Source organism: Hypomesus nipponensis, chromosome 6 (assembly GCF_054491055.1).
Source record: "Hypomesus nipponensis isolate SF chromosome 6, ASM5449105v1, whole genome shotgun sequence".
In the NCBI taxonomy this organism is placed as follows: Eukaryota; Metazoa; Chordata; class Actinopteri; order Osmeriformes; family Osmeridae; genus Hypomesus; species Hypomesus nipponensis.
In genome coordinates, this window is record NC_140366.1 from 13420052 (window position 1) to 13431903 (window position 11852).

The window sequence follows — 11852 nt, forward strand, 5'->3', positions numbered from 1 at the left end:
CTCATAGTAAGATAACTTGAGGTTTCAAGAAGCCTGAAGTATCCTAGATTCACTTCTAACAGCAAACAATCTTTTCATATGATAAATCTATCCGTTTCAAATAGTTGGGCAAGAGCAAATGACCTAGAATGCATATTTAGTGAATCTTGACAAGGCAATGTATGCGAGTTCCAACCAAAGTGTTCCCATTAGTAAACCAAGGTTTTAGATTGTTATCAGTGAAAACCCTGTCCAGGACACTATACAAAACAAACCCAGTGTTTCTTGAGCATCCACAACAGTATCAGTTTTTACCCAGGTAGTCATACGTCATCCCATGTGGTGCTCTCATAATAAACAAGCTCATTCAGTTTCTTCAGTTCCAGCTGATTTATTCAGTTTTGTCAAGATACAGACTTCAGCATGACGACAAGAAACGCATTTCATTTGCTACAAAAAACGCGGATGGTCCATTTTAAGAGTAGCCTATATTGCACAAAATAATGAAGAAAACAACATGTGCCATTAAGATGATAAAATGCGAAAAGAAGATCCAGTTTCACACCTGCTATTTGGGACCCATTCACACCAATATACATAAACTCCTAACTTTACTATTTTACAGAACATATACAATCTTGAATCTAGTACCAGCAATGAGGTCTATATTCCCCAATTCCAATTTACTCCTTACACGCACCAAATTGAATCTACTTCTGTACATACCCTTGCTTAAAATAAATCAAGGCATTTAGATGCAAGGTGATATCATTTAACCCTCGCATGCTAAACGTAAATGAAACCGGGTAGAAGTGCCTGAAAACCTCACTGAAAGCACAGTAAGAACATTCCCTTTTACTGTACAAAAATATGCCTGAAAATATTTTACTTTTTTAAAAAGATGAGGTATGTTGGTTATGTATCAAAATGCTTCCTGCCATACCTGTCTTCTATAGCGGTTTAGCCTACTTTATCATTTCCATACCAAGACGGAATCGGAACTGATAACAAAATAACCAATTGTGGAATACAGAAATCACATAAAACTTTTGTTGAAAAGTTACATCCTGAACAGTGTTATCAGATTTGCCCAAATTCAGCCCAGCCGTGTGTCAGACCCAAGTAGTTACAAGTGGGACGGGAATGCATAGTTCAGATTCTACTCATTGTGGTCCACTTAATTTGAGCAGTTTCACTGCAGACCCGAGGAAAATCCATAAAACCCTGTCATGGTGACAAATGTCACTGTTTTTGCAAAAGTACCACATTGTAACGAGTCTCGTTTCAGTTTGTGGCGCCTCTTCCTCCTGCGCTCCGAAACTGCCACAGGGCTGGCAACAAACTGATCATACTGTCCTCGTTACCAGCGACTCCTTCGTGAAATTAGTACGTGAACACCAAATCGGAAAAGTTCGCCTCAAGCCAATCCCCTGCGATCATTTCGCTCAGCTCGGGGGTGCAATAGTCTGGGAATTCAAAGTGAGAGCTGAGACTGCCCTCGCTGAAAGAGTCCAAGTCTTTATCCACCAAGGAAAGAGACAGGTTTCCTGAATTTGAGTTCCCGAGCTCTGATGCATGAGCACCGGATGCTAAGTTTAAACTGAAGTCAACCAGTAAGTCGTCCGAATCCTCACTGGAGCTGGACGAGGTGGAGACTGACCTGAATGAAGATGCTGGTGAGAGTGAAGCAGGACAATTTGTGCTCTGCTTAGTAATGTTCTTGAAATTGTAGAACAGTCTGTTGGGGGCAGCGTTCGCATTCCGAGACTCATCGTACATGCTCGCGCCCTCCGACTCAGCAGTGGAGCTCAGCGTGGGGCTGGCGGGCACTTTGGCGATGTTGTAGGGTATCGGTTCCTCGTCCTCCTCCACTTTAATCCGAGAGGCTAGTTCTTCCTCAAAGTCCTCATCGTCGTCGTCGTCATCTTCCTCGTCGTCAGTAAATTCCCTTTTGATAGACTTGCTGGTCTTAAAGCTGGTAAAAACGTAGTCATAACGAGGGTCATGGGACGGTCTGGTTGTGACTGCCTTGGTAGTTTTCAATTTAGTGAATTTCTTTCCCGGAGCTTTAACAGGTTTGATGCTCGTCTTCTCTGGCGACTGTGCGGCTGGTTTTGTAGAACTGTCAAGCTTTGGTTTTTTCTTGGGTCGGTACTTGTAGTCAGGGTAGTCAGCCATGTGTTTTAGCCGGAGTCTCTCGGCTTCCCTGATGAAGGGAATCTTTTCACTGTCCTTTAGCATTTTCCACCGCTTTCCAAGTCTCTTGGAAATTTCTGCGTTGTGCATGTCCGGAGACTGCTCCATGATCTTTCTCCTCTCGATTTTTGACCAAACCATGAATGCATTCATGGGTCGCTTGATATGACCGGTTGCTGTCTTGCACCAGTCTGGTTTTAGCGGCACCGGACTGCACGCCATCATCAGTTCGTTTTCCTCGGAGTCAGTAGCTTCCTGGGACATGCTGCTCTCCGTTTCGCTGGGTTCTGTTTGCTGCACCATGTTCCGTCGTGTTTCAAAACGACTGCAGGGTTGTAACTACCCACAGGCACTTACTGCGTTGCTCGCTTTGGTCACTCTTTTCACTTCTAGCTCATTCAATTCAACCTCTCTCCAAAGTTACCAACTGCCTTCTTAACTAGTTCTTGAGTCGCTCAGATCGGTTACGTCATTTTAATTACCCAATCACAGCACTCCTCTCCGCCCAGCAGCCTCCAGACATTCCGTTAACCCTTTCGCTCGCTCTTCTTTTCATTGGTGGCAGTGTATGTGGGCGGAGACTTAATGCTGTCTGGACATGGAGTACGAGACAAGCATATTGAATGCACACTGACAGTGTCGGGATGAAAGGGTGTATCATTTGGGGGAAGTCATGACAGGAGTAAGCCTTAGCCTCTCTAAACCTCTCTAAAAATATTGATTTGCATTGTTTACTCTGCCCAGGTAGATGTATCACCAGCAGATACAGAGAAAGACAGAGGGTGGCGCCTCATCACTGTATATTTTCAAGAGAAATGACATAATTCCGTTTTTTCTAGATAAACACATTGTCTGCACATAGCATACAGATTAGTGTGTAATTTAGAGGACTAGATGGAGCATTTTGAAAGGAAACCAAACTATATTTTTCTCAAACTACACACACACACACACACACACACACATAAGCAAAGACTGCTGTGTCAAGGAACAGGGCAGCCTCCTTCTCAAGACCACCCCAGCATCAGTCCTCTTGGCCAAGTGCCAGATCCACCTCTTATAAGGCTTTCTCTCGCTCTCTTTTTGTCCCCTAGAGGGCAATCATTTACCCCTCTCTGCTTTCCACTAGCCCCCTCCTTTCCCTGCCCCCACTCAATCCCATGTGGTGACACACTAAAATACAGAGATAGAGACAGAACGGAAGAAAGAGAAGAGAGCTCTCACCAGCTTCATTTTCCCCAGGAAATGCTCAGCCCGGTTAGTGTAGCAGACCCCAGCTTCTACCACTTTACTCAAACAGACAACCCAGGTCCAAGGATTCAGATCCCATTTGGCTGCTTTCTTGGCTCTCACAGTCCCTCACTAGCAATATTGTTTAGAGTGCCCAATTTACCACTGACATGTTTGTTGTATGTCTGTGTGTTATGTGTGTGTGTGTGTGTGTGTGTGTGTGTATGCAAGTGTAGGGGGATGATGTGAGATAGTGTGTCCTGAAACTTAATTAACAGACTATCACATTTGATCAGACCTGTCCAACATCGTTTCTGGTTGTTTTTGAGGTGTTGTGTCAAAACAGTGTGTATGTCTTGGTCTGCTTTCCTCAGGGCCCGCAACTCATTAGCAACAGAGGCAGGACAATCTGAACAGAACAGATAATCAGCACTCCAGAGTGAAGTAGTCCCACACCAAATGATTGTTTTGTTACTATGACAGTGCATTCACAACCCTGGAATATTTCATTTATATTTAAAATACCATCAAGGTGCTGATTCCATCTGTAGCTTTTGTAAATCTGGTTAGTTTTTTGAGGAGTTAGTCAACCAATCAAAAGGATGCTAATCAGAAGTGGGTGTTTGCACACATGAAAACAGATGTACTGTTAACACTCAACACTAAACCTAAAAATGACAAATATTGTAGATCCTAGGATGGGTTTCATATACATATTAAATATTATACAGTATATATTTATACATATATATTCATACATGCTTGTAAGGTGTGATGATATTTCCCTGTACTGTTCATAACACCAAATAAGGATGTGCTTGAATGGAAAAAATGTAACCCTGGCATGGTAAATACACAGTGAATACACAACAAACCATTGTAGAATTCAATTGTATTCATGCTTGTCTTTTTAAAAGTATTTTTTAAATACATTGATTTGCATGTTGAGTGAAGTATCCCTGACTGAAAGAGAAGTGGGACAGTGAGAGACATAAACTTAACACATTGATGGTGAGCTGTTGATGGGCGGGGCTCCTCATTCACATAGATGAGTCAACCAGGCCTGCATCCTGGTCGTTGCTTAGGAATGCAACTATAGGCTGTAAGATGGGGAGGAGGAGAGGGTAACTAATGGCCACTGTTAGAGGTGTGAAATCGACTGTCTCTTGTTGGGGTATGCAGAGACAAGCAGTTGGGATTACTGCTTCATCATTGTTGTTTTGGAAGCAGAGCTGTATAAGCAATCTGTTCTCCCAGGAATGGGACTGGTGTTGGATGAGCGATGTTTGAGGGGCTGCTTGCTAGATATGCTGTTAGACAAAAACATTCTGTCCTCCAGTGAGGGCTGTCCTGGGAATACTCACAGGTGCTAACTCCAGATTAGACACAAAGGGTTTGCATTGATAATTCAGGAGCCAAACACAAATTATGATCACTATGATCGTTCATACCTTTACAGACAGCTTGTTTTTCTTTGTAACTTTTACTAGATGGTTACTGCAACGCTTGTGTAAGACCTTTATATCAGAGTTGAGAAGCTGTCCCTTTGTAGCTTATAGAAGTTAGGCAGTGGTATAGTAATAGAGATCATGTAGCATAACCGAAAGAGGACTGGGATAAAGAACAGATCGGTTAGGTTCCAGAGTGCTTCGCTATCTGGATGGAGGAGAGGACCGACACACTGTAATGAAATTTACCTGATGCTTCTCCATTTCCCAGGTGTGGTCCTTTCAAAACTGGTAAAAAAAAGTGCATGGTCTGGTCCTGAATACCAACGCAGAACACTTCACGCCCTCTTCTGTGTGTGTCACACGTCACTCAAGCAGTACCAAGTCCCTCTCCCCCCGTCCTTTGCATGTGTAGAGAGACGGGGGTAGGGGGCTTGGCCATTAGCATCAAACAGCCAGCAGTGTCCTCTGTCTGACAAGAGTTCTTCAGCTTCAGTTTGTGGTAAATGGTGAAAAAAAACGCCTGGCAACCACAAGTCAGCACGTGACCTTATAAACAGTACTTACTGTATGGATATGCTGGTGAAACCTAGTCATGCATGCAGATTCCACCTATTTGGTGACTGCCTGCCTGAGGTACACAACAAAACCGAGGTACATACACAGACTATAGAACATTATGAATGAGCGGTCCAATCACCCGGGCTCACTAGTTCTAAACTGTTGTTAATGACACACTGTCTGTTCTCAAGATCGTGACAGCGTCCACACCAAACCCAAGCAGTGGACACATGACAATGTTTGCCGCAGAACATTTGTTTACTCCTTTTGTCTGGTAATAGTAAACATGTATGGAGTATCTCTCAGGAGGCCCCGACCCACTATAATGAGAGTATGTTTAGTCTGAAGGCTAGGACCTGTGTTGATGGATTGCTCTGCCTGCGGGGGAACTATTTCCTGACACTCCGTGAAGGCACACAAGGTGCCGAGTGGACATAGATTCACGTGTGTGTGCGTGCCCTTTTCAGACTATTGATTTTCTGCAGCCGGCTTGGTGTCATAGTTACATAGGCCATGCATTTGGGAGAGAGAGAAGTGGCTGGGCGATGGACACATCTGTAGGCCACTGTTTCTCTGTGATTGTCCTGCTCAATACCATGGTTACATGAATTCAAATTAATTTGTGTTTATATAGTGCCAAAAAAAACTAAACAATGAAAACGGGCATTCTGGGGCAAAAAAATAAATAATGTAAAAGCAGCATCATATGGGCACCACAGCAATATAGATTTCTCTGAATTGGAAAATAAAAAAAGATGTTAAAGGGAGACGCTTTATGAATATTCCTGATAACAAACACATATGGATACCGATTTTGACAACCGAGATCAATGCCTATTGGTGCAGTGGTTTTCTGGCTAACGAGTCTTGACATGTTTCCTCCTTGTGGGAGGTAATTTAGGATGCTGGATGCTGTTCGCCTTTATTTAAATGCTTGCAGATCTGTCAACCAGGAGTCTGCCCTATCCACAGTACACCTACATGCATGACCCCCAGGCATGGCCTCCTAGAGGCCCTCTTCATCCCCCTTGAGGACTTGATCTGGCCACAGCAGTATATTCACCTACCACTACTACTATTACTACTGCTACGCTCTCTCTCTCTCTCTCTCTCTCTCTCTCTCTCTCTCTCTCTCTCTCTCTCTCTCTCTCTCTCTCTCTCTCTCTCTCTTTCTCTCTCTCTCTCTCTCTTTCTCTATCCCTTTGTCTATCCTAACACATTGCCTCACTTTACAGCCTTTGCCTTATTCTGTTTGATACATATTTCCCATGCTGAATGCCTTGTCCATGTGTTTGCAGAACTACAGTAAGGATTTTAAGATACAGTAGCAGGTGACTACGGGTTGATAAAACATCTACCTCCCACATACATTTATTTCATGTCAGATTTTACCCTATTCCACCATGAATTCAATTGAAGCTAAACCAATGAATTAGCAAGGTGTCAGGAACTTATTCACAAATTGCTCACAGCTACTTGAAATTGAAGTTCGCCTGCAAGCCCATTCAGAGCACTTTATCCTAGGGGCAGGCTAATTTAAAGGTAAGTAGAGGATGTCATCAATTGTGAGCAAATAAGACAATGGTGGAGGGGTGGGTGGGGGTGGGTGGGTGGCAGAGGCGACGGCCAGGAAAAGAAAAATACAAAGATAATGATCATGACTCGGAGATAAAAGAAGCAATTATTTCAACCTAGTTCATCTCATGTTGACATTCCAGTTAATTACCTGGTGCCTGCAGAGTGCTGGTGGTGAGCTGCAGCATGACAAACACAGGCAGGCTGAAGCAGGGTCGCGCTGTGCTCACTCAGGACCAACCTCCGGGTAATATTATCCCTGGGCCTTGCTTTATCAGACCCCTACCATCAGCATCCATCAACAGGGCCACACTCTGCCCTGGTACTCCCCCACCAACAAGCCTCCAGACCCATGAACAATGGGCCACAGTGGAGGAAAATATATTCCTATCTATGCATACATTAAAAGAGGAAATAGGAAAATGGATTACAGACATCCTCCCTTTGACTAATGTAACTTTTTGGTCCGTCTGTGGTTTTTCATCCCCCAGATAAGAAGGTGTGTGCTTCCATCCGTTACTTCTCAGGCCATAGATAGTGTGATTGTGCTGATTGGAGGTAAAACCAGGATGTCGATTTTCCATGTTAATATGTCATATAACTCACCTATGGCTGGAAGTCCCAGTCCTTTCTCGTATAGTGAGGTTTGGATAAAAGTCTGTGGAGTTGAACTTTGCTTTAGCACAAATCAGTGCATTGTTCCATATGTTTATGGGTGCTTATTTTATGAGCATATAGAGGTGTGAGCTTACAGCAGCAGACACATTCTATTGAGAGAAGTGCCGAGACCTGAAAGGACCTGAACATCCCCAGCAACACATGATACGGTGGAGGAAAGATCCATCCACCTTTCTCTTCGGAAAATAGGAGTTTTACCTATGGTGAATACTTATTTCATGGGGAAAATAACTTACAAAACCTCTTAAACTCCAACATTAATCGTACTTCACAATGAGATCCTCTATTCATTTTTCCTGTGGGTTTCATAGGCTATGATAGGCAACAGAGAATGGGCCTTCAAATAATCCTACACTGGTCAGGAGATAACATGTAATGCTGAATAAATATGCACATATAGACTGCTATTTTCCACCTTTCCATATCAAAGGTCTGCCATACTATTTGAGAGAGTCAGCCCCCCCAACACACAGACACTAACACACACACACACACACCTACCATCAGTCAAGTCACTTCGGTATGTGCTTCATAGAGTCCACACGATACCTGCTGTGTCCCCACTAAGGATATACATGGGCCAGAGCAAAGCAGTCAGTTCCTCTCAGTGATTCATTTAACATCATTGTTTTATCTATGACCTAGAGTTTATGTTGAGCTTTTAGTCTTATTTCACCGCTGTTACGACATGCCTCTTCAGGTACGGCAAGTCACTAGAATTGTGCGTGAGCCGTGCAGACAGGGTGAGTAATACTACAGAGGACCAGATGAATGGGGTTCCACGCCCTTCTACGCGAAACACACCAGTAATTTCCTCAGGTCATCTGCACTTACGTGTTGTCATTTTTCATGCCTATGGAGAAAGTGGAGAGGGGGCCATGCGATACGAGGTAGTGGCCATCGCTGGGAGATGGATGACTGAAGCGGGAAATCTTTGCTCATCCAAATGAGAACACTCTAGTTGGAAGGTGGGAAGAGGGACTGTTCAGAGATATAAAACATACAGTAAATCATCTTATTGACTAATCTGTTAGGTCATTAATTCACCTTGGCTTCACTGATCCTAGTTTTCATTGCTCTACCACTGGGGATCTCGAAGGGAAAGATTGAGGAAGCGAAGAGGATGGTCACTGTGTCAGTCAGTTATTTGTCAGGTGTCTGTCTGTTGTGCTTCTTTCAATTCAAAGGAGACTAAAGTGAATATGAACATTGTGGTAATGTCAGGCCGTCCCTGTCTCACCGTCTGACAGCTCCTCGCCTTCCTCCAGATGTTTAACTCCTCATCACCCAAATGAAAAACATCCATCTCTGAGGCTGCTGCCATGTTGTGCTGTGACCTCTACTTGTCAACTCCCTTCCTGTAACAATGGTGCCTGATGAATGATGTCATCCCCGCCGTTCCTAAACATACCACTCGCTACCGACCGCAGCGGACCTCGTGAGTCACCATGGACCTCTGGGGATTGTCATAGGGGATTGCGGCAACCAATCAGGAAGCAGAGCTTATTAACCTCTGGCGTGATTTAGTGGCTGCATTTAAATTAGAAAACCGTTCGTTCAGACATGTCAGGTGATGTGTTTACATCAGGAGTACAACATGGGTTTCAGCTCACACTGAACGCTTGGTGTTCTGTGTGAGAACTCTGAGTCTCTGAAAATATAAACGTTTTTATTTCCATTCTTTTTTTGTAGCGATGACAAGAAGACCCTGTCATGGTTTATTTATATGTGGATATGCAGGTGGTGGGTACAACCCGGATATGCCTGACTTTTGCTGTGCATGACAGCCTGCTATTATTCATGATAATTATTAATAGCATTTGTCTGGGAACATCCAGACTGAGTGGTCTCACACCACGTTGGTTTAGTGAATCCACCATGTAAGATGAGAGCCGTCTTTCTCAGGTAATCTTGTTAGCTTTCTGTTTTGATGTCTGTATTCGTCTTCCAGGAGAACCAGCTTGCTACCATTGGCTCCTAGGCTTAACGCCTGAGGCAGGGCCGGAGTGGGAACCTTTTTTCGGCCCGGAAGTGTAATGGCCAAAACCAGCCCATCCCCACCAGGAGCCGAGCCAAACGCTGTAAACATTCGAGGCTTAGCCCAAACCTAGGACCTAGTCAAAGTTTTGATGTGAGCTGAAATCTGAACTTTACAGGAATGCGAGACGCATAGCAAGTGAGATTTCAGTGCATTCATTTCAGTGCAAATTATTATTATTTTTTTTAGCTTCATGCAATATAAACATGACATTGAACTCATATATTTGCTGGAAATTACAACCCCCATTTTTACCTGAAAGATTCTGGGATTTTGAGAATGCATATTTAACCCACCTATTTATATTGCATAAAGCTCAAAAAACTATTTTATATCTTCCGGCCCAATTTCTGAGTGGGCAGAGCGGCCCACCGGGAATTCTCCTGATTCTCCCGATGGCCGGGCTTGGCTTGAGATGTGACGGAAAAACAAACAAACAGACACAAACCAATGGATACTTTAGCTTTGTGAGCTGAACTGAGCTAACATGACTTCAGATAAAGAGTATCTGATAAGATATGCCCTGATGTACTCTCCTCTCCCTCATCACCACCATTTAATCTAATAGATTGAGACTCCCTCCATGGAGAGAGAACAGCTACTCAAAGAGTCAGTGTAAGCGTGTGTGTCTTTGTAAGTATGTGTCTGTGAGTGTGTCTGTGAGTGTGTGTGTGTGTCTGTGTGACTGTGTGTGTCTGCTCTCCACCCTCTGACAGGCTGCTGGTTGCAGGAGATTGCATGTGGCATAGAGAGGGAGGAGAGAGAGAGACTCATATATAAGATTCTCAGCTGTGCTTGCTCGATTCCCCCACGTGTGAAATATGTCCAGACAGATCCGAGTCTTGTCGTTAGCCTGCGAGGTCAATTGGGTGCATGGTGCAAGGAGGGTGAGCAATGAGAAGCAATGCAGGTCTATTGCTGGTGAGCTTGGTGTAGCATTGATGAATTGCATAGGAAGCACAGTAGTAGGCTTGTTATACAGTAGTCGGCTTATGCTGCAAGGGATATTTTTATGTATGTTACCCTTATATTTTAAGAGTAATAAATGTAGCGCGAGATAGAATTACATATGTTCAGCAGTCCACCCTATAGACTGGTATAGACCCGGTCCGTCCGTCCGTCTAATGTCTTTCCCTCTTCCCTCTTTTTTTTACGCACACACCCGCACATACACCTCTTCAACTCTTCTCCTTCTCTTGTCCATCCTGAGTGCTTCCATCTGCTTGTACGTATTGTGCTGTCCCTGTGGTGGAATGCATGCTAGTTGCCAGTTGTCTTCGGCCTCTTTCCTCCTCTCCACCTCCTCCCTGTCCCACCACCCCCTGTGAAAACCCCCTGCCATTTTATTTTCCATCCTCAGCTGGAAGGATGTGGGTGATGATTTATAGAGCATGTCCAATTGGTGGAGAGCGCCCGAGCCAGGCGGGGCCGGCACACGTGTGTTTGCACAGTAGGTATCGGGGCCAATCAGGCACCTTCACAGCCTTTCTAAAAAAAAACAGAGCCGGAAATGGAGTTCTGTCGTCGAGAGATTCGAAACCTGTGTGTTTGGTGAGTTTCAGATGAGCACGGGGACCAGCAGTGAGGTTGACAGATATGAGGAGAAAGATATCCAGAGGTGTCCGCCTCAGGTGAATGCAAAGTGCTGCATTCATTGTTATGAAATTGCCTACATAAAAAAAGAATACAGTTTATAATTTTCAAAACACACTCTAAGCAGCTTTCCCTATTTTTCTGAGGACATTGTATATGCTTTGTTGGGTTGTCGGGGGACGATCACTATGAAAAAAAATAGGACTCAGGCCTTCGAATGGAAGACTTGGCACAGGGAGATTCTTGAATCCTATTAAAACATGACTGGAACTGTGGGAGGGCTCTTCTGGTGCATGGAGGCAGGCAAGCAGGCCCACATTACTTAGCCTGGGGCAGGAGGGAGGGAGCCCAGTCAATAGGATGAATGGTGTAACCACAGCTGCTGGAGGTGCATTCAGGGATTCTGAAGACATGCTGATGGCCTGTCTGAAGTAGGCTCCACTTTTAGAAAGGACTCCCTAAGCCCCTTTTGTCACCCCTTCATGGGCCACAGCAAACAGTGGTGTGTGAGTGGACCCAGGACCACAGCTGTCCAGCAACGAGGGAGAGTGAGA

At 44.3% G+C, this 11852-nt stretch overlaps 1 protein-coding gene across 1 annotated transcript; it reads right to left on the reverse strand.

The window, feature by feature from the left end:
- Positions 1-350: 350 nt before the first annotated feature.
- On the reverse strand, positions 351-2619 carry sox11b (SRY-box transcription factor 11b). The gene has a single exon (XM_084700330.1). It carries the CDS (start codon positions 2476-2478, stop codon positions 1363-1365), a length of 1116 nt encoding a protein of 371 aa, XP_084556456.1. The 5' UTR covers positions 2479-2619; the 3' UTR covers positions 351-1362.
- Between the last annotated feature and the right edge of the window lie 9233 nt (positions 2620-11852).